General features: G+C 34.3%; 1 protein-coding gene across 6 annotated transcripts in view; it reads left to right on the top strand.

The window, feature by feature from the left end:
• DNAJB14 (DnaJ heat shock protein family (Hsp40) member B14) overlaps positions 1-24410 on the top strand; it is a 46917-nt gene extending 22507 nt beyond the window's left edge. For all 6 annotated transcript variants that reach the window (XM_007120153.2, XM_007120155.2, XM_007120154.3 and 3 more), the window contains 6 exons: positions 638-783; positions 15095-15280; positions 16825-16919; positions 17745-17854; positions 18920-19092; positions 22897-24410. In XM_007120153.2, coding sequence (XP_007120215.1) covers positions 638-783; positions 15095-15280; positions 16825-16919; positions 17745-17854; positions 18920-19092; positions 22897-23021 — 835 coding nt within the window. In that variant the 3' untranslated portion in view covers positions 23022-24410. The remainder of the gene's footprint in view (positions 1-637; positions 784-15094; positions 15281-16824; positions 16920-17744; positions 17855-18919; positions 19093-22896) is intronic.
• Positions 24411-26493: the final 2083 nt, after the last annotated feature.

Genomic DNA, 26493 nt, shown 5'->3' with positions numbered 1-26493 from the left:
ATGAAAATCAGATGTAACAAATATTTTTGAGTCCCATGATGTATTTTATTATGAGATTTTATCTTTCATAGAGACTGACACAAATGAGTTCTCTTTAGCATTGCCTAGCTGAATTAACTTGCCTTGACATTGAAGCCATAGGGTACTGTAATTGTCTACATGCACTAAACTGTTGCTTTGATATTTGGTTAGGTTACATTATGCAACAATAAAACTCTTGGAATGCAATGCACATTAATCTTTAGCTGTGACATACTTGCGAGGAGTTTTGGAATTTATTTATGCACTTAAGAGTACTATAAAATTGTTCTTACTCTCTCATTTTAGTTACAGTGTGCGCTCTGTCCTTCATCCACATTTGTTATGAGCTTTGCTTTACTTCTCTGTAGTTGTGATAAATTGCACCAAGGACATTCTTATGGTCAATTCTTCTTAGATTGGGAGAGGTTGGAAAAATGGTCTGTGATTGAAAAAGAGAATGGAGCAATAACCCTTAACGGATAAACTATAACTTGATGTCGAGAAAACAGTCCACAGACAGTTCTTTATACTATTCTACTAAATCAAACAATAGAGGTATTACTGGAAGCTCTTCCTTGAAGTTTACTTACAATGTAACACATTCTCTTGTTCACAGCATAAACAAATGTAAAAATTACTATGAAGTACTTGGAGTTACCAAAGATGCTGGTGATGAAGATTTGAAAAAAGCTTATAGAAAGCTTGCTTTGAAGTTTCATCCAGACAAAAACCATGCACCTGGAGCAACAGATGCTTTTAAAAGTAAAGTAAACCTTTTAAAGCAATTTTCTAAGCACTTTTCAGAATCCACTTTACAGTGTTTTAGAATATTAAATTCTGCATTTAGACTGGTGCATTTAGAGGCCAGCATAAGCAAGCCTCCTCAAAATCCTTTAAAACTTCACTATTAACTTATTATACCAAGAGCCAAACAAATGCTGTTTGGCTTCACAAAAGCAACATGTCAGTTTTGGCAAAGTTCTAAGTAACTTTTCTAGATACCCATGCACGCCTTCTAGTTTACTACACACAAGTAGTGTGGTGATTATGCATGAGCTTCTAGCATGTTACCAGCTGGTTCTAAAAGAACTAGAAGCAATATATTTTTTATGAGTTTTTAAGATATTAGAGACTGTCTAGAATTGGGAAATTATTTGGAATCCTTATTTGTCCAGTATTCTTCTATTTCTGTTAACTCTGGCCAATTTTTGCATTTTTCATACGTAGTTCTAACTACTGTGATTTTTTTTTTCAAGAATGTTTCTTTTCTCGGCTAATATTTTCTTCATTTTCTTTCTTATTATTTCAGTTTTTTTGCCAATTTAGTAAATAAGTGTGAGAGAACTGATTTTATAGTTCATGTTTATTACAATTTATTCATAATAGTTAACTTCTGATTCATAGGAAAATGCTTAAATTTGTGATTATTTGTTCTTGTGAATTTGGCATTCATAAAGCCAATGTATGATGTTTACGGTGAAATGCTGGGGCCTTGGAATAACAGGAAGGAGATAATCATTTTAAATTTTCCTAAAAGATAGATGACTCAATTGTCATTCATAAAAATACTGTTAAAATTGTTTGCAAAACAGTTTTATTTTTTAAAAGAAGTTGGCAAGCAAAATACATTTGGGGATTATTAATATTTTCCAGTAAAAGCAGCTGCCAAAGTGGTGCTGGTGAAAGTAGACTATCTCTGTGACAGTGAGAGCCTTCTCTGTCTCCTTAGATTAAAAGTGGCATGTTGAAAGCATAGGAAAAGCTGCTTTACTCAAAAACACTAACTTTAGCACATATTCCCCCCCCAAAGTAAAATATCTCTGTGACGGTGAGAGCCTTCTCTGTCTCCTTAGATTAAAAGTGGCATGTTGAAGGCATAGGAAAAGCTGCTTTACTCAAAAACACTAACTTTAGCACATATTCCCCCCCAAAGTTAAAAACCTTTTTCTCACTTTCTGAATTAAAATCGTTTAATTTAAATTTTTTTGTGTTTTTAAGATATCTAAACGCATTTGGCAGTGAGTTATTTGCATGTTTGTGATCTGTTAGATGATTTCAGTATTAATTCTTCATTAATGTTCAGGACATTTAACTGCTTCTTTCTCCCATTTCTCTATTGAAGTCATGTTAGCATTATTGGTCTTAGAAAAACAGTAAGTGGACCTACCAATATTTTTACAGCCTGTGTTGTGTTTTGAAGAGGTGAGCAACATATATGTCACCCCACACAGACACTTAGAGGAGTTTTACAAAGGTGATTGTTCTTTGGTGTGGTACATTTCAGAGTCTAATACTACACTTTGCAAAACTAGAAACTCAATATTTATCAACATGCTTGGAGGTGATTCGTCTCTAGAGGAAAGGCGCACATTATTCAATACATAGGGGGTTATTTGTAAATCAGAATGTCAATTTATTAACTCCAAAGAGGATCATAATCGGGTGGTGGTTGGTGAACCCATATTTCATTGAGTGGAAGCTACATAGAAAACCAAGATTGTTGGGACTTCCCTGGCAGTCCAGTGGTCAAGACTCCACGCTTCCACTGCAGGGGGCCCGGGTTCTATCCCTGGTCTGTGAATTCCACGTGCTGCGTGGCATGGCTAAAAAAAATAAAGAAAAGAAAACCCATATTGTAAGCCAGAGATGCTTGGTGAGCAAAGGTAGTTAATTAGAAAATATTACTGCTAGTGTGTCAGCACACAGAAATGGCAGGTTTCATTCATTCAACACATAGGACCTTTTCATTACCTTCTGAATCATCTTATTTTATTTTTAACCATTTGATCGAAACTTCTGTGTTTGGGATACCAAGCTGTTTATTCTAAGTAAAGACCATAGTTTTTTGTTTATAGGAGCGGTAAATATAGATTTATTGCTCTGTAATTGCCAAAATACTTTTTACAGAAGATGGAAACCACTTGTTTTTTAAATCTTTCAAGATTAGAAAAAGAGGAGATAATTGGTTAAGGAATTAAATTAGATAGAAGAGATATTTTCATTTGTGTGTTTTGTAAAACTTTAAAAATAAAAGATTACTATCAAAGAGAGTAGACTAAATGAACTCTTAACTTCATGTAGCTCTTTGTTCTTTAGTTAGGTTTGTGAGTTTCTCAAAGCAGGGAATATTTTATTTACATCTAGACAGTGACTTGCATAGTATATATAAACATACCTTAAAAAAATATTTGAACCAAATGGATCCCTTTTCTTCTGTCTGATGTGGATATCTTCAAAACATGCCCAGTCTACCTTGAACTTCAAAGACTCCCAAGTATTTCAGAGACTATTTGAATAGTACATGTGCCTGTTTACATATACATGAATATAATGACAAGGGCATTGGTTAGCTGTTTGTATGTTTGCTTGATAAATAATAATGGATCAGGTGCTATTGCCTTTGTTAGGTTTGGTAGTTCAATATTCTTAACATCTAGAGTGAATCTATAAGAACAGATATCAGTTCTACCCTATGGGCTAATTCTGAGAGAAATACAGTAAGAAAATATGAGATATCCTCTTACTCAAAGAATTTGTAATTTATGAATAGGAGACAAGACTCACACAGAACATTTGGAATATTAGTAATACCTAACATTTGACAAGCATTTTATAGTTTTTCATTCCTATTTTTAAAAATTTAATGCTTATTAACAATCTTCTGAAATAGATGGGAACCAGGGTCATTCTTTCACAAATAAGAAAATTGAGGCTCAGAGAGATTAACTGATTTACTCAGGATCTCCCAGAAGACTGAATGTAATTAAATTCAAAACATAGAATAAAGATATCTGAAGAAAAGTCAGAAAGATAAAGTAGAATTATAATCAGAGTAATTGGAGAAGCCGTCATATTATAGGTGAGAATTAAGAGTTTACACAAGGTGTGTATGATTTCTATGGTTAGCGAAGAGAGAAGATGGCAGAAACTTGGATATGAGAATGAGGGAAGTGATTTAAAAGTCAGTGACAACGTCCACTTTCAGGAAGATGGAAGAGATATACTTTTCCCTGTTCCTCACACTAAAGTGCAACTGGATATTAGTTATAAAATAAAACAAACATAAGAAAACTGAAACATAGAGGGAAGAAGGTAGACCAGCTAAGGACCTTGGACCCAAAGAACAACATGGCAGTGTGTTGCTTGGGTTTCATTTTGCCTTTTATGTCTTAGACTGGGTGCTGGAGAAGCAGATAACCCAGAAACACCAATGAGCACAGACAAACAATTCCTAAGAAAGGCCTGCTGTCTCTAGCCAAACAACCTGGAAAGGGGCAACATAGCAAGACAGAAAACTTTTAAGCAGTAGTCGTTCTACCGCAGCCAAATACCACAGAAAAAACTGTGGCCCCACCCACACCCACACCAGCAGAGGCTGAGAACCTATACTGTCACCCTCTCCAGGCTGTAATGAGATGCCCTACCCTCCCAACTGGGGTGGTAACAGAGAAGATTGAGTAGGGAGCTGTTACTTCCACTGCTACCAGCAGTAACAACGTATCCCTTCCTCTCCCCCACCACCCGGGGTAGTGTTAAGTGGCCTGGACTTTCACTGCCATCCAGAGGTAAGCAAAGCCATATCATTGGGGTGTCATTAAAGCCACCTGGGGAGCAATAATGAGGCACCCCTCCTCTTTCCAGCCAAAGAGATATCAGTGGAGGCTTGATTAGGGACTGGAAATCCCATCCCTGCCCATCAGTGATGAGGAGCCTCTTCTTTCAGACATCATCAGAGGCCAAGGGGGAAACCTCAACTTCTACTCCCACTTTGGAGTAACAAGGTGGTAATCCTCACTTCCTGTACCAAACAGGACAATTAAAACGGAAGCTTTAGATAAGGTCCAGAGCCTTATAAGATAATACCTCAAATGATCACAAATCAATTGAAAATCACTTACCATACTAAACATTAGGAACACTTCAAATTAAATTTAAAAAGTCAATCAATAGAAATGCACATGAAGATGACAGAAGAGTCAGAATTGCCTAACAAAGACTTTAAAGCATCCATCATAAAAATGCTTCAATGAGCAATTACAAATATGCTTGAAACATTTAGAATAAAAGTCTCAGCAAAGAAATAGAAAGTCTGAGCAAATAAACAAAAGGTATAAAGAATCAAATAGAAATTCTATAAATTAAAAGTACAAAACCAAAATGAAACTAGCAATGAATAGCATAAACAGCAGAATAACGAGGAAAAAAAAATCAGTGAACTGGAAAATAGAAAAATGGACATTATTCATTCTGAACAGTGGAGAAAATAGACTGAAAGAGAAAAAAGGAACATAACCTCACATACAAGTGAGACTATAACAAAAGATTTAACATTCTTACATGTTGCCTAGAAGAAGAGGAGAAAGAGGGCATAGCTGAAAAAGTACTAAAAAAAATAAAGGTTGAAAACTTCAAATACTTGACAAAAGATATAAACTTCCATAATTTAAGAAGTTGAGTGAACTCCAAAGAGATAAGCCCAGTGAAATCCACACCAAGACACATCATAGTCAAACTTCTGAAAACTGAAGATAAAGAAAAAACCTTGAAAGCAGCAAAAGAGAAGTGACACCTTACCTACAGGGGAAAAGCAATTCAAATGACAGTGAATTTCACATCCGAAATCATGCAGGCCAGAAAGAAGTGGCACATTTTTCAATACTGAAAGAAAAGAAACTATCAACCCAGAATTCTATACCCAGCAAAAATATCTTTCAGGAATGAAGGGGAAATCAAGATATTTTCAGATGAAGGAAAAGTAATAGAATTTGTCATTAGCAGACATACCCTAAAAGAATAGCTAAAGGAAATTTTCTGAACAAAAGAAAATAATAAAAAAAGGAATCTGAAATATCAAGAAGGAAGAAAGGACAGCATAAGCAAAAATATGGGTAAATGCAATATACTTTGCTTCTCTTGAATTTCTAAATTATGTTTGACATTTGAAGCAAAAATTTTAATATTATCTGATGTGGTTCTCAATGTATGTAGAGAAAATACATAAGGCAGTTACATTATAAATGGGGAAGAACAAAGGAAAGTAAAGAGAAGTAGAAGTAAGGATTTCACAGTACACTTGAACTAGCAAAGTGATGATACCAGTAGGCTATGGTAAGTTATGTATATATAATGTAATATCTAGAACAACCACTGAAAAACTGTACAAAGAGATAGAGTCAGAAAACACTAGATAAATCAAAATGGAATTCTAAAAAACATGTTCACATAACTCCCAGGAAGTCAGGAAAAAGAAAACAGAACAGAAAACAAAAAAATAAAATGGTAGACATAAGCACTAAGTTATCAGTAGTTACAAATAAATGTAAATGATCTGAGTATATCAATTAAAAGACAGATTGGCCAAGTGAATTAAAAATATATGACTCGACTATATGTTACCTATAAGAAACTCACTGCATTTATAACAATATAGATAGGCTGAAAGTAAAGAAATGAAAAATGATATATCATGTAAACATTAATCAAAAGAAAGTGGAATAGCTGTATTAATACTAGAAAAAGTAGAATTTAGACTAAAAAAATTACCAGAGAGAGATATTATGTTATGATAAAGGGACAGTCCTTCAAGGGGATATAACAATATAACTGTGTATGCACCAAAAAACAGATGCAAAATATGTAAATCAAAAACTAATATAACTGGAAAGAGAAATAGGTAAATTCACAATTATAGTTGGAAACTTTAGCACCTCTCTCTCAACACTTGATAGAACAAAAAGACAGAAAATCAGCAAGAATATAAAAGAATTAAACACCACTATTACCCAAGAAGATTTAATCAACATTTATAGAACACTCCACCCAACAGCAGACTATGAAATCTTTTCAAGTGCTCAGAATATACTCCAAGTTAGACCATGTCCTGGATCATAAAATGAATGTCTACCAAGTTAAAAAACTGAAATCATACGGAGTCTCTTCTTTGACCACAATGAAATCAAAATAGAGTCAATAACAGAAAGATAATTGGAAAATGTTCAATCACTTGGAAACTGAACAACACACTTCCAAATAATCTATGGGTAAAAGAAATCTCAAAGAGAATTTTTTGAAACTACGTTAAACTGAATAAAAATTCAACATATCGAAAATTCGAGGGAACCAGCTAAAGCAACACTAAGAGGAAACATAACACTTAGTGCACGTGTTAGAAGAGAGGAACAGCCTTAGTCATCTAGGCTTCTCCTCACGAAACTAGAAAAAGAAGAGCAAAGTAAACCTAAAGCAAGAAGGAAGGAAATAAAGGTGAGAGTGGAAATCAGTAAAATTGAAAACAGAAAAACAAGAGTGAAGATCAGTGAAACAAAAGAACTAGTTGTTTGAAAAGATCAATAAAATTGACAGACTGACAAAGGGAAAAAAGAAGACAAGTTACTATTATCAAAAATAGTATCAGAAACAAGGATACAAACCCTGCAAACATCAAAAGGATAAGAGAATACTATGAACAGCTCCACACACATAAATTTACAACCAATTTTTTGAAAATTGAAAATGATCAGAACTCACTCACTTTGAAGTAGGTAATATGAACAGCCCTATCTATAACTGTTAAGTAAACTTGTAATTAGGAAACTCCCAAAAGGAACTCTCCAGGCTCAGATGTCTTTATTGGAGAATTCTATGAAACTTTTCAAGAAGAGTTAAAACCAATTCTACAGTCTCTTCCTGAAAATAGAAGAGAAGGAAATATTTCCCAATCCATTTCACAAAATAATTATTACCCTGCTATCAAAACCAGTCAAAGACACTACAAAAAAAGAAAACTACAGACTAATATCCTTCATGGAATAAACCCAAATATCCTTAATAAAATATCAGAATTCAACAGTCTTTTAAGGGCTTCCCTGGTGGCGCAGTGGTTAAGAACCCGCCTGCCAATGCAGGGGACACGGGTTCAAACCCTGGTCCGGGAAGATCCCACGTGCCGCAGAGCAACTAAGCCCGTGCGCCACAACTACCAAGCCTGTGCTCTAGAGCCCACGAGCCACAACTACTGAGCCTGTGCGCCTAGATCCCGTGCTGCACATCAAGAGAAGCCACCGCAGTGAGAAGCCCATGCACCGCGACGAAGAGTAGCCCCCGCTCGCCGCAACTAGAGAAAGACTGTGCGCAGCAATGAAGACCCAATGCAGCCAAAAATAAATAAATTTATTAAAAAAAACAAAACAAACAATCTTTTAAAAGAATTATACATCCTGACCAAGTAGAGTTTATTCCAAGGATGCAAAGCTGGTTCACTATTTGAATATCAATCAGTGTGATCCACTATGTTAATAGGCTAAATAAGAAAAATCTTATTTTATCAGTCAATGCAGTAAAAGCATTTGAAAAATTTCTCCACTCATTCATGGTAAAACTGACAGGAAATAAAACACTGATAGAAAAATAGTAATTCCAAAGGAAACTGCCTCAAATTGACAAAAGAGCAACTATAGAAAACCTACAGTTAACAGTATACTTAACGGTGAAGGACTTAATGCTTTCCCCCTAAGACTGGGAACAAGCAAGAATGTCCCCTTTCACCACTCTTACTCAACATAGTGTTGGAAATTCTAGTCAGTGCATTAAGGTGAGAGAAGGAAATAAAAGGCACACAGATTGGAAAGGAAGAGATCAAACTGTCCCTATTCGCAAATAACATGATCATGTATAAAATCCCCACAGAATGTACCACAAAAAAAAAAAACTCCTAGAACTAATAAGTGACTCCTGCAAGATTTCAGGATACAAGATAAACATACAAAAATCAATTTCTATTTAGCATATTTCTATATACTAGTAGTGAACATGTAGACACTGAAATTAAAAATACATTATTGTTTACAATCACACACACACAAGAAATACTTAGCTGTAAATTTAACAAAACTTGTATAAGATTTGTATGCTGAAAGCTATACAATACTAATGAAAGAAATCAGGATCTAAATAAATGGAACGATATATCATGTTCATGGATTGAAGGACATGGTAGTAAAGATGTCAAGACTCCCCAAGTTGATATACACATTTAATACAGTTCCTGTCAAAATCCTAACAAGACTTCTTTGTAGATAGGAGCAAGTTTATTCTAAAACTCATATGGAAATACAAAGAACCTGAATAAATAAAAATGATTCATTAAAGGTAAGGAGTAGGAGTAATTAGTGTACCTGATTTTAGGACTTACTTTATAGCTACAGTTAGCAAAACAGTGTAATATTGGTAGAGGGATAGACACATAGATCAATGGAACAAGACGGGGAACCCATACAATATGACAAAGGTGCAAAATAATTCAGTGGAGAAGAGATAGCCTTTTCAGCAAATGGTTTTGGAGCAACTGGATATTCATAGGTAAACAACAACAAAAAAATTTAACCTTGACCTAAATCTCATGCTTTATATAAGAATGAATTCGACATGAATCTTGAATATAAATATAAAACAACATGTTAACTTTTAGCAAAAAATCATGGAAGCAAAACTTTAGAATCTTAGGCTATGCAGTGACTTCTTAGACTTAACACTAGACAGTTTATGAAACAAAAAGTGGGTAAGTTGGACTTCATCAAAAAATTTTTGGTTTGCTCCGCAAAGATGCTATGAAGTAGCGGAAAAGACAAGCAACAAGATAGGAGAAAATATTTGCCAAGCACGTATCTGACAAAGGACTAGTATCTAGGTTATATAAAGAACTCCCCAAACTCAAAATTTAAAAAGCAGACACCCCAATTAGAAATTGGTTAAGAGACATCCCACAAAAGATTATATACACATGGCAAATAAGCATGTGAAAAGGTTTTTTAACATCATTCATTAGCCATTAGGGATAATGCAAAGTAAAACCAAAATGAGATATCACTACACACCTATCAGAATGGTCAAAGTAAAAATTAGTAAGAACACCAAATACTGGTATTGATGCAGAGTAACTGGATCACTTATACATTGCTGATGGAATACGAAATGACACAGTCACTCTGTAAAACAGTTTAGCAGTTTCTCACAAAACTAAGTATTCAACTAATAGCCCAGCAATTGCATTTCTGGGAATTTATCCCAGAAATAAAAATTTATGTTTACACGTACATGAATGTACATAGCAGTTGTTTTTTTTTTTTAATTTTACTTATTTATTTTTGGCTGCGTTGGGTCCTCGTTGTTGTGCGCTGACGTTCTCTAGTTGTGGCGAGCGGGGGCTACTCTTCATTGCGGTGGCTTCGTTTGTTGCAGAGCATGGGCTCTAGGTGTGTGGGCTTCAGTATTTGCAGCACGTGGGCTCAATAGTTGTGGCTCATGGGCTCTAGAGCGCAGGCTCAGTAGCTGTGGCGCACGGGCTTAGTTGATCCGCGGCATGTGGGATCTTCCCGGATAAATAAATTTATTAAAAAAAAACAAAACAAACAATCTTTTAAAAGAATTATACATCCTGACCAAGTAGAGTTTATTCCAAGGATGCAAAGCTGGTTCACTATTTGAATATCAATCAGTGTGATCCACTATGTTAATAGGCTAAATAAGAAAAATCTTATTTTATCAGTCAATGCAGTAAAAGCATTTGAAAAATTTCTCCACTCATTCATGGTAAAACTGACAGGAAATAAAACACTGATAGAAAAATAGTAATTCCAAAGGAAACTGCCTCAAATTGACAAAAGAGCAACTATAGAAAACCTACAGTTAACAGTATACTTAACGGTGAAGGACTTAATGCTTTCCCCCTAAGACTGGGAACAAGCAAGAATGTCCCCTTTCACCACTCTTACTCAACATAGTGTTGGAAATTCTAGTCAGTGCATTAAGGTGAGAGAAGGAAATAAAAGGCACACAGATTGGAAAGGAAGAGATCAAACTGTCCCTATTCGCAAATAACATGATCATGTATAAAATCCCCACAGAATGTACCACAAAAAAAAAAAACTCCTAGAACTAATAAGTGACTCCTGCAAGATTTCAGGATACAAGATAAACATACAAAAATCAATTTCTATTTAGCATATTTCTATATACTAGTAGTGAACATGTAGACACTGAAATTAAAAATACATTATTGTTTACAATCACACACACACAAGAAATACTTAGCTGTAAATTTAACAAAACTTGTATAAGATTTGTATGCTGAAAGCTATACAATACTAATGAAAGAAATCAGGATCTAAATAAATGGAACGATATATCATGTTCATGGATTGAAGGACATGGTAGTAAAGATGTCAAGACTCCCCAAGTTGATATACACATTTAATACAGTTCCTGTCAAAATCCTAACAAGACTTCTTTGTAGATAGGAGCAAGTTTATTCTAAAACTCATATGGAAATACAAAGAACCTGAATAAATAAAAATGATTCATTAAAGGTAAGGAGTAGGAGTAATTAGTGTACCTGATTTTAGGACTTACTTTATAGCTACAGTTAGCAAAACAGTGTAATATTGGTAGAGGGATAGACACATAGATCAATGGAACAAGACGGGGAACCCATACAATATGACAAAGGTGCAAAATAATTCAGTGGAGAAGAGATAGCCTTTTCAGCAAATGGTTTTGGAGCAACTGGATATTCATAGGTAAACAACAACAAAAAAATTTAACCTTGACCTAAATCTCATGCTTTATATAAGAATGAATTCGACATGAATCTTGAATATAAATATAAAACAACATGTTAACTTTTAGCAAAAAATCATGGAAGCAAAACTTTAGAATCTTAGGCTATGCAGTGACTTCTTAGACTTAACACTAGACAGTTTATGAAACAAAAAGTGGGTAAGTTGGACTTCATCAAAAAATTTTTGGTTTGCTCCGCAAAGATGCTATGAAGTAGCGGAAAAGACAAGCAACAAGATAGGAGAAAATATTTGCCAAGCACGTATCTGACAAAGGACTAGTATCTAGGTTATATAAAGAACTCCCCAAACTCAAAATTTAAAAAGCAGACACCCCAATTAGAAATTGGTTAAGAGACATCCCACAAAAGATTATATACACATGGCAAATAAGCATGTGAAAAGGTTTTTTAACATCATTCATTAGCCATTAGGGATAATGCAAAGTAAAACCAAAATGAGATATCACTACACACCTATCAGAATGGTCAAAGTAAAAATTAGTAAGAACACCAAATACTGGTATTGATGCAGAGTAACTGGATCACTTATACATTGCTGATGGAATACGAAATGACACAGTCACTCTGTAAAACAGTTTAGCAGTTTCTCACAAAACTAAGTATTCAACTAATAGCCCAGCAATTGCATTTCTGGGAATTTATCCCAGAAATAAAAATTTATGTTTACACGTACATGAATGTACATAGCAGTTGTTTTTTTTTTTTAATTTTACTTATTTATTTTTGGCTGCGTTGGGTCCTCGTTGTTGTGCGCTGACGTTCTCTAGTTGTGGCGAGCGGGGGCTACTCTTCATTGCGGTGGCTTCGTTTGTTGCAGAGCATGGGCTCTAGGTGTGTGGGCTTCAGTATTTGCAGCACGTGGGCTCAATAGTTGTGGCTCATGGGCTCTAGAGCGCAGGCTCAGTAGCTGTGGCGCACGGGCTTAGTTGATCCGCGGCATGTGGGATCTTCCCGGACCAGGGCTCGAACCCGTGTCCCCTGCATTGGCAGGCGGATTCTTAACCACTGTGCCACCAGGGAAGTCCCTACATAGCAGTTTTATTTGTAATAACCAAAAACTAGAAACAGCCCAGATGTTGTTCACTGGGTGATTAGTGAAACAAACATCCATACCATGGAAAACAATAAAAAACAATAAAATGAATGGCTTACATAACAGCTTGGATTCCATCTCCAAAGAATTATGCTGATTGAAAAAAGCCAATCTGGGAGATGTCATTCTATTTATATACTGTATTATTCCATTGATACAACATTCTTGAAATGCCAAGATTTTAGAAATAGAGAATAGAGTGGTTAGTGGTTGTGGGGATTTAAAGAGGGGATGGAGGGGAAGGAAGTGGGTGTGGTTATAAAAGGGCAACCTGAGACGGTGATGGAAATGTTCTATATCCTGATTATATCAATGTCAGTATCCTATCTGTGATACTGTGCTATAATTTTATAAGATATTACCATTGGGGAAATTAGGTAACAGGTAGAAGGGATCTCTCTGTAATATTTTTTACAACTTCATGTGAATCTAAAGTTAACCCCAAAATAAAAAGTGTGATTAAGGAAAAATGAATAAAGCAGAAGGTATCTTTTAGTGAAGTAAATAACACTGAGATGGAAATGTATTTTGTGAGGCTTTTGAATACCAAAATAAATTTCGGTTTTAATTCATAAGATAATAAGTACCTGAAAAAAAAATCTTGATTATAGGTATAGCACAAAGGAAGTGAATAGAAAATTAGTCACAGTAGATAGAATACATTGTTTTACATATACAGTTATGAATTATGACAATCTTTCACAAATATTTTCTAAAACATCATAATGTTTGGAAGTCATTTTTTTAAAAAGCAAAGCCTTAAAGATAGAATTGGGTTGCCAATATATTATTAGTATAAAAAGTAATAGCATTATGAACCTGAAATAGTCCTTTTAGTGCATAGAGGTTAAATCCTAAAACTGATATTATTACTGGAAGTACAACTTTGGCAGATATTGAAAGATATACTTCTTTTTTAGGTATGTGTTAATACCTTGATGGTGTTTGTAAGTACATTGCTGGGATCTCTGATTATGCTTCTCCATTGGAGCAACATTATAAATGATTGCTATATTTCTGAGTCACAGATCTATTCGAAAATCTGAAGAAGCTTTTGGACTATCTCCTCAGACAATTGGACCATCCACCTAATTTTTCATACCATAGGGTTCACAGACCACCTGAAAGCTATCTCTGAATCAGAAGAAAGGGTCCAGAGTATCTGTATATGATTAATTTCAGTGTGATATGTAGTCATCCAAAAACAACTACCATACCATAGGGTTCACAGACCACCTGAAAGCTATCTCTGATTCAGAAGAAAGGGTCCAGAGTATCTGTATATGATTAATTTCAGTGTTATATGTAGTCCTCCAGAAACAACTACCTAATGAGCATGTATTTGCTTGCACAGTGCCTATGGCAGCCACCACATGGGATCTCAAAAGTATTTTTAAAATAATACCATATGCAAGAGGCTTATGATCCAGTTTAAGAAGTAAGCTGTTCTTATAAAATGATTAATTATTAGATGTTTCAGAATGTGAATAGGGTAATTCTTGCATTTAGATTAAAGCATTACAGCTTTTGTAAATTACCTCGAGAAGACATTTTGGTAACTAATGTGCTCTTTTGGACATGGGAGTATGAGGTAGGCAATAGAATTCTTTATGAATATCATGAAAGTAGCAAAGTGAGATAGGAGGACTAGAGATATGGATATATGGATTCATTCAAAAACAAATTCAGTCTCTATGCTCTACCATGGGGATACTGCAGTGAAAACTTAGATACAGTCCCTACCCTCATGGAGTTGACAGTTTAAGAGAAATAAATTGTTCAGGAATAAGATGAAGAATAGCTTACTCTGGGCTGGAGTGTGCAAAAAAAGGTTTATGGTGTAGGTTGCATAGAGTTTACTTACTATCCTAAAATAAATTTGATCTTGAACAAGTTTCCTAATCTTTTTGAACCTCAGCGGACTCATCTGTAAAGTTGAGATACTAATGGATAAAGTAATAAGATATTGGGTTCAGAGCCTGGTAGTTAGTGGCTACTGCTATTATTATTGGTTTGAAGAGCAGTAATGAATGACTAGATTGGGATACTCAAGAAAAGAAGCAGGAAGTTAGGGGAGCACAATGGTAAGAAAGCAAGATGAGCATTCCTTTATGTTCAAGGCAGTAGGGAGACTTGCCTGGATAATATAAAAAATTGTATTGGGAGGTAATATGTGTAATTGTAAGCAATGTATAATACCTTTAAAAGAAATTGTTACTGTCTTATTATTTTTTTGATTAACCTCAAGTCATTTTTTGTTGTTGTTTGACAAGTAGCCTTTATATGGGGCAGTCTTTTATAATATAAAAACTTTGCTTATCAACTTTTGCTCATTACTTTTTCAGAGATTGGAAACGCTTATGCGGTTTTAAGCAATCCAGAAAAACGAAAGCAGTATGACCTCACAGGCAATGAAGAACAAGCATGTAATCAGCAGAACAATGGTAGATTTAATTTCCATAGAGGTTGTGAAGCTGATATAACTCCAGAAGACTTGTTTAATATATTCTTTGGTGGTGGATTTCCTTCAGGTATTTTAATGTTAGTTATAAATATTTGTACTTTATGAAGCTAGAGATCGTCACCTCCAGTTAGGCTATTTAGAGATTTATGTACCTTCTCCCTGACATTTTCTTATAGTATTATGATCCTGTGATGGTTTTTCATGAAGATAGAAGAAAATTGTTAGACTTATTACCTTTGTTGTAAGTCTGTCTTTTTCCTAGAACATACTTTATTTTTAAAAAGATGTTGTGTATTTTACAGAGCTGAGGAAAGTATCTGTAAGTAGGAAATCCAGTGGCAATGCATTAGTTAAGTACCAATACAATTGTAGGAAGTAACCTGTACCTTGAAGGACTATTTGACATTGGTCCTTTGAAGATCTTTGTAGATTTCATTAATAATATTGTAGATTGTTAATATGGATGTATGTGGAGGTACTGTCCATTGAAATGTCTGAATCATAAGTTACATATAAAGTAAGTGGGTTTTAAAAAATTACATTGAGATAGAAATAATTTCTTGAACTAGGCTATCAAAGTAAAATACTGTAGAAGTACTACTAAATGAATAGATTTTTAGTAACAGCATAAGTAGTACTGTGTTTTACTTAACATTTACTGTAAGTTGCTTGTGTGGAAATTAATTTTCTTTAAGAGTAGCTCCTCTAAGGTGTTTAAAATTATAGCTCCAGTCTTGTTTACAGCAGTAATGAAAGGTGCTAAGGTAAACATCCCATTCAAAATTAGGATAGTCTTTATGAATGTAGCAATATAATTTGGCCTGGTAGTCCTGTCTGAATATTATTGAGAAAGATTGTGATCACTGATAAGGCATTTTGTAAAGCATCCTTGAAAGAGGATGTGTAAATACAAATTAATGACTGAAAATATAACCTGCATTTTGACGTACTAGGATACATAATTACCTCTCACAAAAAAATTATTCAGACTAATAATTTTGACTAAAAATATGCTGGGAACAATTAGGAATCTTTCAGACAATAGTGAATTTTTCTGATAGTTGATTTGCAGTTCTTTTGCTTGTTATAACATAGTTTACTTTATCAGTGATAGCCATTTCTGGTTGGTCACCTTTTTTGAAAACAACTTGAATGTCCATCAACAAGAAAATGTTTGAAAATTGTGGTCCACCTGTACCATAGTATATTATACAGCTGTTTTTTAAAAAATGAATTAGAGCACGAGCTTTTGATTTCTAGAAGTACTTGTGATTCATTGATAAATGCAGAAAGCAGTTTCGGATTAATGATCCAAGGTTTGTAAAATCAACCAACCACAGCAAAAGTCCTCTCTGTATGCAGTATTAGGGGGGAACTCTCATTCAAGTTTTCATCAAGAAAGAGCTTCTCCTTTACTTTAAGGGAAGCAAAGAAGAATCATTCCTGGTTTTGTCCACCCTTCACTCACAAGAGGAGAGGGCAGTAAGCATTCATTACTCAAACATGCATTGTTTTCGTAATTAAAAATAAATAAATAAAAATATAAAGGAAAATATGATTTTTCTGATGATAATTGTTCTCCCTAATTTAACCTTGCTTTTAATTTTCTAGGTAGTGTACATTCATTTTCAAATGGACGAGCTGGCTATAGCAATCAACATCAGCATCAACATAGTGGACATGAAAGAGAAGAAGAAAGAGGAGATGTATGTTTATGATATGATTAGAAATCAGAAAATGGCAAATTTCAGCTCAGGAAAAGCATAGAGTTGTCTGAAAGTAGGGCAAGTTGTTTTAAAAGGAAGTAATGAGTTTTCTTTTACCAGAGGTGTTCAATAGAGACTAGAGAATCCCTTAGGGATATTGGGGGAGCAGGGGTAGAAGTCAAGGTGACGGGGTGGTTGGGCAATATGACACCTTCACATTTGATATTCTACGATTCTAATGAAGGTAAACTTGCAGAGTGCCTGTTCTGAACGTAAATTCTTATTGTTGGTTCTAAGTAATTTAGAATTAATACTGAAAAATTAAATTAGAAGTAACTTGCCTTATTCTAATGCAGTTATACCTAATTGCATATAGCTGTTAAATTACGTGAAGGAGAAAGGTAAATGGAAAGAGCACTGGACCAGAAATTAAAAGGTCTGGTCCGCAGCTGTGCCACTCTCCTCAGTGTCCATGTTCCACTCCACCCTCAAATCCATGGTAAAAATAGTTTTGCAACCTGCTGCATATTGATAGAGTCTCTGTGTATGAAGAAAAAGAGGGAGACAGAGAACTTCCTCATCTGTAAAATAAGATCAGGTTATACCAATGTTTTCCAAATCAGGATCAGGATCTCTAGGTGAAGCACCTAAAAAGTTGTATTTTTAAGAATCACCCCAGGAAGTTGGTATGATCAGGCAGATTTGGAAGCACTGACCCGATGATCTCAAATGTCCTTTCTTCCTCTAAAAATGTTTGACAATTGTTGGATTATTGACAACTAAAGTTATATTACAATTTGTTATTCTTTGATGATTTTTTTGTAGGGAGGTTTTTCTGTGTTTATCCAGCTGATGCCCATTATTGTATTGATCCTCGTGTCATTATTAAGCCAATTGATGGTCTCTAATCCTCCTTATTCCTTATATCCCAGATCGTAAGTAGCTCAGTGAAGTTTTACAAAAAAAGAACTGTTGTTTCTTACCTAACTAACTTTAAAGGGCCTTGTGCTCTTTTAAACTTTTAAGTGCCAAATATTCTATTACTACATGTGTACCTGATTTTAAAATGTCTAATTTTAAAGGTAGTTTACTTAAGCAATAAGTTTGTATTATGTTAGTTTACATTTCTGTTCTGTTGTGGATAAAGACAGAAGTGTTATGTTCTAACTTGATGGCAATTTAATGTAATAGGTAATGTGTTGACATCAAAGACAAAAAACTTTAGAAGACAAAAATACTTTAAAGACAAAATTAGAGTTGTGATTGATCTCACATAGGATTTGTGTCGTTAAAGAGGATATGACTTCACTCTTCTGTTTATAAAATATTGATTAGGGCTTCCCTGGTGGCGCAGTGGTTGAGAATCCGCCTGCTGATGCAGGGGACACGGGTTCGTGCCCCGGTCCGGGAAGATCCCACATGCCGCGGGGCGGCTGGGCCCGTGAGCCATGGCCGCTGAGCCTGCGCGTCCGGAGCCTGTGCTCCGCAACGGGAGAGGCCACAGCAGTGAGAAGCCCGCGTACAGCAAAAAAAAAAAAAAATTGATTAAGTAAAAGCAAATATTACTTTTTTGTTATGTGAGGTATTTTTCCACAATATACTTTATATATAAGCGATCAGGACATACAGCAAATTTAATGCAGCATACCTTCCAAAAAGCTTTAGTGTAATACAATAAATATAATGGAAACTTTGTAAAATCATATTGCTAGTGATTATATAGTATTAAAAACAGATTGGTCTAAAAATAAGAAGTAATTTATTACTTCCAAATAAGATTTTTATTAAGTAAAAGTTGAGAGAACTTATAGGAACATAATGTATTAAAATATGATTACTTTTTAATGACATGAATGGTGGTTTTAGGTAATTTGAGATAATATTAAATACTTGATTACCAATATTGACTTTTTAATTATTTTTATTAGCTTGATTTGTAGAAGCAGATCAGAATGTACAATTTTAATTAAAAAAATAATGATCAAACATTTCTTTTACAGTGGATCAGGGCAAACGATTAAAATGCAGACAGAAAACTTGGGTGTCGTTTATTATGTCAACAAAGACTTTAAAAATGAATATAAAGGAATGTTATTACAAAAGGTAGAAAAGAGTGTGGAAGAAGATTATGTGACTAATATTCGAAATAATTGCTGGAAAGAAAGACAACAAAGTAAGTTTATCAAATATTTAACATTTAAAAACTTATTAGAGTCTTTGGAATTGATTACTATAAATTTCCCTACTCAAGGAATGTTCTAGAATTGCCTGGCACAAACTCAGAGCCCAGTACTTAAATGAGACAATATGTTTTAATGTACATGTGGTCTTTTAACAATATTTGGCACATGGCAAGGACTTAATAAATGGTATTTGTGTTATTGTTCTTAATAAATATTTGATGGATAAGTAGATAATATCAAATTTCATTGTATTTAAGATGTTGTCAGTTGTAACATGCAACATTATTTCATGTACCACTAAGAAAGAAAAAAATCCTGGTATAAACTATGTCATCAGTTTAATATGTATCCTGTTTCAGAATTAAATTTGAAACTCTTCATTAATTTAGCTTCAACAGGTAACACTTAATGTACAATGAGTTTTGTTGACATTCCACTTTCCTTTACTTATTTTGTAGGTAGAGAAGTTCTTGTGAACACTTAATTTGTTTAGCCTCTTCCAGCCTCAGCTTCCTTAATTTAAGTGGTTATATCTATAAAAAGATTGACTATTGACCATAAGAATCTGCCGAGATGCTCCATGTGAACTGTTATTATAGTTTTTTGTTTTTCTTACTGTTCCAAATAATAATATAGACCATATAGTGTAGACCTTGGAATTAAACAGACTAAAGTCGAATCCTAGGTCTGAAATTTTTAGCTGAGTGATAAAGGCCAAATATTCTAACCTCTATGAATTTATTCCCTCGTATGTAAAATGGATGATGATGATGATGAGTGGGTACAGGAAGTAACTATAATTTATATAATGCCTATGTTTTCAGTCATTGTCCCAAGCCCTTTATATATATTAACTCATTTAAGCTCCACAGTGACACTGTGAGGCGATTATACCCACTTTACATATGAGGAAACTGAGGCATGGAGAGATTAGTTAGTAACTTGCCCAAGGTCATTGAGGTGATCTGTGATTCAAAACCAATTTGCTTTCATAATCTAGGCACTGTGCTTCACAGCCTTCTCTCTAATACCTAACTTTATGGGTTTGTTGTGAAAATTAAACCAGGCAATAGTTGAAGTGTTTCACATGTAGTAAATACTCAGAAAATGGGAGCAATTATCATCTCTTATCCACTAGCAAAAATTTGATAAAACATAACCATTGTATACTTCTAAGAGAGTTCTTATCTCTGGCATTGGTTTCTTCATCTATATACTGATAGTTAGAGGAAAAACCTCCTTGGTTTCTAAGTCTCTGAGTCTGTGAATCAGTATGTTCTCAAAGTGGAGAAGGTTACATAGGACCAGTGGTTTTTCAGCTGGGAATGATTTGCCCTTGCCTCCCAGGGGACATTTGGTAATGTCTGGAGACTATGTGCGTCAACACGGGGTTGGGGTGGAAGGGATTGCTACTGGCGTCGGATGGGTTAAGGCCAGGGATGCTGCCTAACATTCTAGGATGCACAGGACAACCTCCACACCAAGAATTATCTAGCCCCAAATGCCAGTATTGCTGAGGTTGAGAGACCGTGCATTAGCCAAAGGTCTTAAGGGAAGTATTTCCCAAATTTTACTTATTTAATTTTATTTCACCTAATATTTTGATCTGTAGCACCTTGCACAATTGTTGGTACAACATAGGCAGAGTAAATTTTTGATGGATATATGAACAGTTGGATGCATGATTAAAGAATTCATATGAATGAATGTATGAAAGACCTGCTTATTTTGTGCTAAAAGAATGACAAGCACATTAGATATCTCATTTTCAAATACAAGTCCTAGTCCCCAGCCAAATACGGGTGATTTGGGGGTTATGCATACTTACATTCTATTACCTTAAATAAAAATTGGGAATTGACTGCATAAATAGAAAGAAAGAAGGAAAGGTGTTCATCTTTATGAATGAGTGTAATGTTATGTTTAAAGTGCCGGCTCTGGGACTGCCTTGCAAGATCCTGGCTTCACCAACGCATTACCTGGTTACTTAACCTCTTAGTTATCTTATCATTAAAATATGGACCATAACAGATAATATATGGTAACACTTAGCGTAATGCCTTGTACCCATAAGTGTTCTATATTATTATTTTTTTATTATTTTTTTTTTTACTCCATCCCTAGCATAAGCCAAGTAGTTTTTCTGGCATAATTTAGTTTAATCTTTTAACAATCCGACAAGATCAATATCAATAGGTTCACAAAATGTGAAGAATTGGTCAATCAAGGTGAAGGATTTTAGAGTGTTTATTGTGGTACTCAACTTGTGTATGTTTGAAATTTTCAATATAAAATTCAACAAATTCAGCACATCTGTAGGTTAGGGGCTTGAATACACTTTTGCCAGGATTGTTCTGTTTTGGAGTCACTTCTAACACTCTCTAATGTCTAGACTGGTAAAATAGGTGTTTTATAAAATACAAGCAGTAATTTGAGGTAATGGAAAGAATATTAGGCTAGGAGTTAGAGATTTGGGTTGAAATCTAGATTCTGCCATTTACTAGCCCTGTGAACTTTTGCTTAATCTACCACACTTGGAAAGAATCATCTGCAAATGGATTTTACAAGTGCCTCATTTGTAAATAAAAGGAGAGGAGTGATTTTAATTAATTTGTTAAATCCTAACCTGATTGATCATTTCTGAAAATCTTTACAAATAGAATACACTCTTATCTATGAGTTTATCTAGAATGTGGCCCTGATTGATGTCCTCTAATTTGGTCACTGTTTTTGGTTACATCTTATCTAAGTGAGCCCACCCTTTAGAAGTGTTAATAAACAGTGAAATGGCTGAGAATAACAGGAAAGTAACAAGGAATAGTTCCCTGAAGAATGTTTGATTTCTAGTCCCTTTATTTTTCTTGACTAATTCTATCCACATATTGAAGGAAGCGTCAGAAGTACTTATTTGTTGAATATCACTGCTGTGATTGTATAGCAAGCTTTTTTTCTCTTTTGTGTTCCTTTAGTAAGTTTATTATATATGTTTTTAACTCAAGCAAACTCAGAACAAGATTGCAAATTTTTCTACTCAGATCTTAGCATAATTAATTAATCTGGAACCTTAATAAAAGGTCACAGCAAAAACAACCACTAGCAGTATTGAATAGCATATGGTATCTTTGGGATAAGAGGTCAAGATAATGTCGTAGAGCAGCAGTTTTTAAACCTTTGGGAACAGGAGTGGAGGAGGAAAAGGGTTGATAGGATACCATCCTTATTTTCTTTTTTAGAGCACCTCTGTGATTTATTTATTTATTCATTCATTCATTCATTTATGGCTGCGTTGTGTCTTCGTTGCTGTGGGCAGGCTTTCTCTAGTTGCGGGGAGCGGGGCTTACTCTTTGTTGCAGTGCGCGGGCTTCTTCTTGTTGCGGAGCACCGGCTCCAGGCGTGCGGGCTTCAGTAGTTGCAGCACTTGGGCTTAGTAGTTGCGGCACGTGGGCCCTAGAGCATGAGGGCTTCAGTAGTTGTGGCACGCGGGCTCGGTAGTTGTGGTGCACAGGCTTAGTTGCTCTGCGGCACGTGGGATCTTCCCGGACCAGGGCTCGAACCTGTGAACCCTGCATTGGCAGGCGGATTCTTAACCACTGCACCACCAGGGAAGTCCCTCTGTGTTTGTTTCACATGGTAGGATTCCAAATGGCTTTTAGGTCTAGTACTTGGATTTCTTTAAAACAGACAAACAGTTAATAGAAATATATTGAAGGACTTCTATGAAACATCTTTGAGTTTCAACAACTAGTTGATCTAAATTACTATTTACTTAGCAAAATATTTTTTTTTGTTAACAGAAACAGATATGCAGTATGCAGCGAAAGTATACCATGATGAACGACTCCGAAGGAAGGCAGATGCCTTGAGCATGGACAACTGTAAAGAATTGGAGCGGCTGACCAGTATTTATAAAGGAGGATGAACTGGAATTTTATTTATACCTTTTAGAGTACTCTCTATTTTTTCTGTAAGTAAGTTTAGTTTCATCATGAGAGCTAAAGAAAAAGATTTGATGTTGAAAACTAAACTGAATAGTTGGTCCCTGAAATCTTGGACTGTTTATGACCTACTGGCTCCTTTAAATAGTAAGAAACTGAAAACTAAAATTAATATTTTAGTTATGCTTCTGCAATTATTTTCACTTTAAAAGCTTATATGGTTCCTAACTAAAAATGTCTTGAGAAAGGATTATCACACCTGTAGCAATTTCTGGTTTTAGATTCTTAATTTTTTTCCCTTGTCATGTAAATATTTATGGAATGATCATTTTGTGTATATACAGGTTATTGCCTTTTTATTTAAATTCTTTTGGTGTTTAGCTCCATGAGACACTATTTAAAGTGATGGAATAAATGTTTTATGACAAAATTACATTTTCCTTGTCAGATGTCCAGTGTGTGGAGGTTACAATGAAACTTTATCAAAAAGAAAAGAAAAAACAAAAGTTGTTTAACTTTGTGTAAAATCTTGTAGCATTTTTAGCGTAGAGGGAATCGATATTTTTAATATTGCCATTATATTCTAAATTATATATTGAGATAAATGAACTGGTGTAAAGTATCAGTTTGCTATTTATTTAGTTTTATGAATTGCTAAGCCATGCATAGAAATGAAATGCTATACTGATAGATTTTAAAGAAAATATGAGGAAATGGCTATATAAACATTAACCAAAAAGGGTCTTCAACAGTAAATTGCAGTTATGTCATTTGCAATTCCAGTAACTAAAAGGCCCCCAAATGTTCATATATATACATCTTTGAAGGCTGCTAAAATTTATGAAGAAAAGGACTTACCTGTTTTACCCCCCCATGGAAATTTGCAGTTTCTTCTTAGTGATCAGGATCCTTAGTAAACAGGATCTGAAACTAAATGAGTTCTTAATATTGTCTAAGTAATAGGAAAAATTACTACTGAAATGAAGCTTTGTGCCTTTTAACCTGATGGCCAACTCGTAAACATATAGGTAGATTACAGCAGACTTACTTGATCAGAGCATGATCTGTTTGGCCATATACAGCAGTGAGCAGAAACATAGCAGTAGGTAGAATAGTGATTTATAGCAAGTTATCCTTACAAAAATTTGAGCTAAAATCTATTCACCATTGAGTAATTCAATTAATCCTATAGGAATAAGCTCCTTATAATTAAGTCCATAATATAAATTGGAAAAATCAGCTGGAAATTGAAGTTTTTGGTGCCTGTATGTTGGATATGAAACTATTTGATTTCTAGTCTTCTGTTTTTTTTTTCTTCTATGTTTAAAAGTTGTATTTTAATGATTTTGCTTTCATACTCATTTAACAGAACATGAACACATCTTTGGTAGTTTTTTGTGTGTGTGAGAGAATGCTAGTTAGAGTGCAGTGTTCTTTTATTTAAAGATTTTTTTCTGAATGTAATTTATATAGCATCTGTTGGATAGAACTTCTGAAATGACCATTCTTTTTTAAATGTTCTCTTGTATCCCCTTTTCCAGGTAAATCAATAGAAATTCTTGATTGAATTAGTTGTTTAACTAAACAGCATACTATCCTAGGAAAACTGGACAGCTTAACCAACTTTCTTTAGAAATGCAACCTTAAAAAAAAAATAGCGTGCTTAAAAGAAAATACAATTTAAAATATTTTCTTCAGCCTATAGAATTAGTTTCTGAAAAACAAGGTCATAGCATTCTAATTGACTTTGAAAGTTTATATGCATCAGAAAACTTATACAAATATAAATGGAAGAAATTTCATCCATTATTTTTCCAGTTTTAATGGGAAATTTACACTATTGTGATTGATGCTTATGTGAATTGAACTCTTGTTGACTGATTCTTTTTCCCTTAATCCTGACTTTAAGGGGATAGGTGAAGTTATCAACTTAAGTGAAGTTATATATTATGAAGTCATACATGGCTTTTGGACAGTATTATATTTCAGTTGCATTACATTTCATTTCATAAAATGCATTTGATAAAATTTTCAAACAACTGTGGGAAACGACTGATCCAGTGCCTGACAATTTAAGCCACATGTAAAGTATGCAAGTAAAGAGTAAGTCCTTAATGTCACCTATATATCATGGTGTAAAGGCCGTCCAAATGTCTTAGAATTTTGGGTTAATTCTACAAAGTAAAAAGACTTCTATCTTTTTTTTTTTAAATCAAAGTGTATGATTTACAGTGTCAGCTATCTTGAGATGTAAGATTTTCACATTTGCTGCTCTTCTAACAAAAATTCCATTTTGCCATCTTATTTTTAGCTACCTGAGCTTTCCAATTTAATTTGATAACTTGTCCTCTTCATTTTAATCATTGCCTAAAAGCCCTCAATCTTTGAGTATCAATTTACTAGCTTTTCTAACTGGTATTTTAGAAGTTTGGCAGCAATTATATTTATTAGTGCTTTACATTTTTATCCCTTTTTAAACACATACACAAACATCATTGTCTTTGCGAAGATTTGGGGGAAAGTAAATAGTACCTTTTCTCCTCCTCTTTTAATTCCTTTGTTTCCAAATAGGTGCTAGTCATTTGTAAGTTTTGGAATTTATTGTGATCAAATCTGAGAATTTAATTCTCAACAATGAGAAATAATAAGTGAAAACAATTTGTTTTGGGAACAGACTGCATTTGAATGCTTAAATAAGTATTTGTTTCATAATCATTACATTCTTATATATGATAATTACAAAGATTTGGTAGAGAAGAGTAAGCCCTTAAGGTATATATATGCCAGTGCATTAAACCACTTTGCTTTTATGTCAGCTCAGGTGTTATTAGGAACAGGAAGACAGAATTCCAGCCCTTTGCTTTAATTGCACTTTCATGCTTAAGTGTTCTTCCTGTTAAATCTTTAGTTATACTAGTATGTAAAATTGTTACTGAGCGAAATGGTTAACCTCTTGATTCCCCTTTGTTGATTTGTAATACTTTTAAATGCAGCTGTTATCTAACAGATGTGACATGTTAGTATTACTTAATAATGCATTCTAACGTATTTCATTTAAAAAATCTCCCACCTGTGTTAAGGCAGTGAAATATTTCTAGATGTTGGCCTGAGGACCAAATTAGCCATCTTTTTAGTTAAGTAAGAATTATGTCAAAAGACCAAATGATTCAAAAGGAGAATTTGTGCACTTATTTAGCTTTCCCATATGAAGCTTGTGTTCAGTATTACTGTTATCTGTCTTCATACTGAGTGAACCAACTGAAAAGGCATTCATAATCTTTTTTCTTAACTGAACAGAAAACCTTCTGAAAATGAACAATAAATCTTAATTTTAATCTGTACTAGATAGCTGAAAAACCTTGTCTCTTGGCCATATTGGACTACTGCCTAAAGTCCATAAAATTCTCTGTAAACCCATGAAAAAGAAAAGAGAGTAGTCTCACGATAACTTCAAAG

The sequence above is a fragment of the Physeter macrocephalus genome, chromosome 7 (genome assembly GCF_002837175.3).
Source record: "Physeter macrocephalus isolate SW-GA chromosome 7, ASM283717v5, whole genome shotgun sequence".
Taxonomy (NCBI): Eukaryota; Metazoa; Chordata; class Mammalia; order Artiodactyla; family Physeteridae; genus Physeter; species Physeter macrocephalus.
Note: the sequence above shows the minus strand (reverse complement) of the source record. Positions and strands in the feature narration are given on the sequence as shown.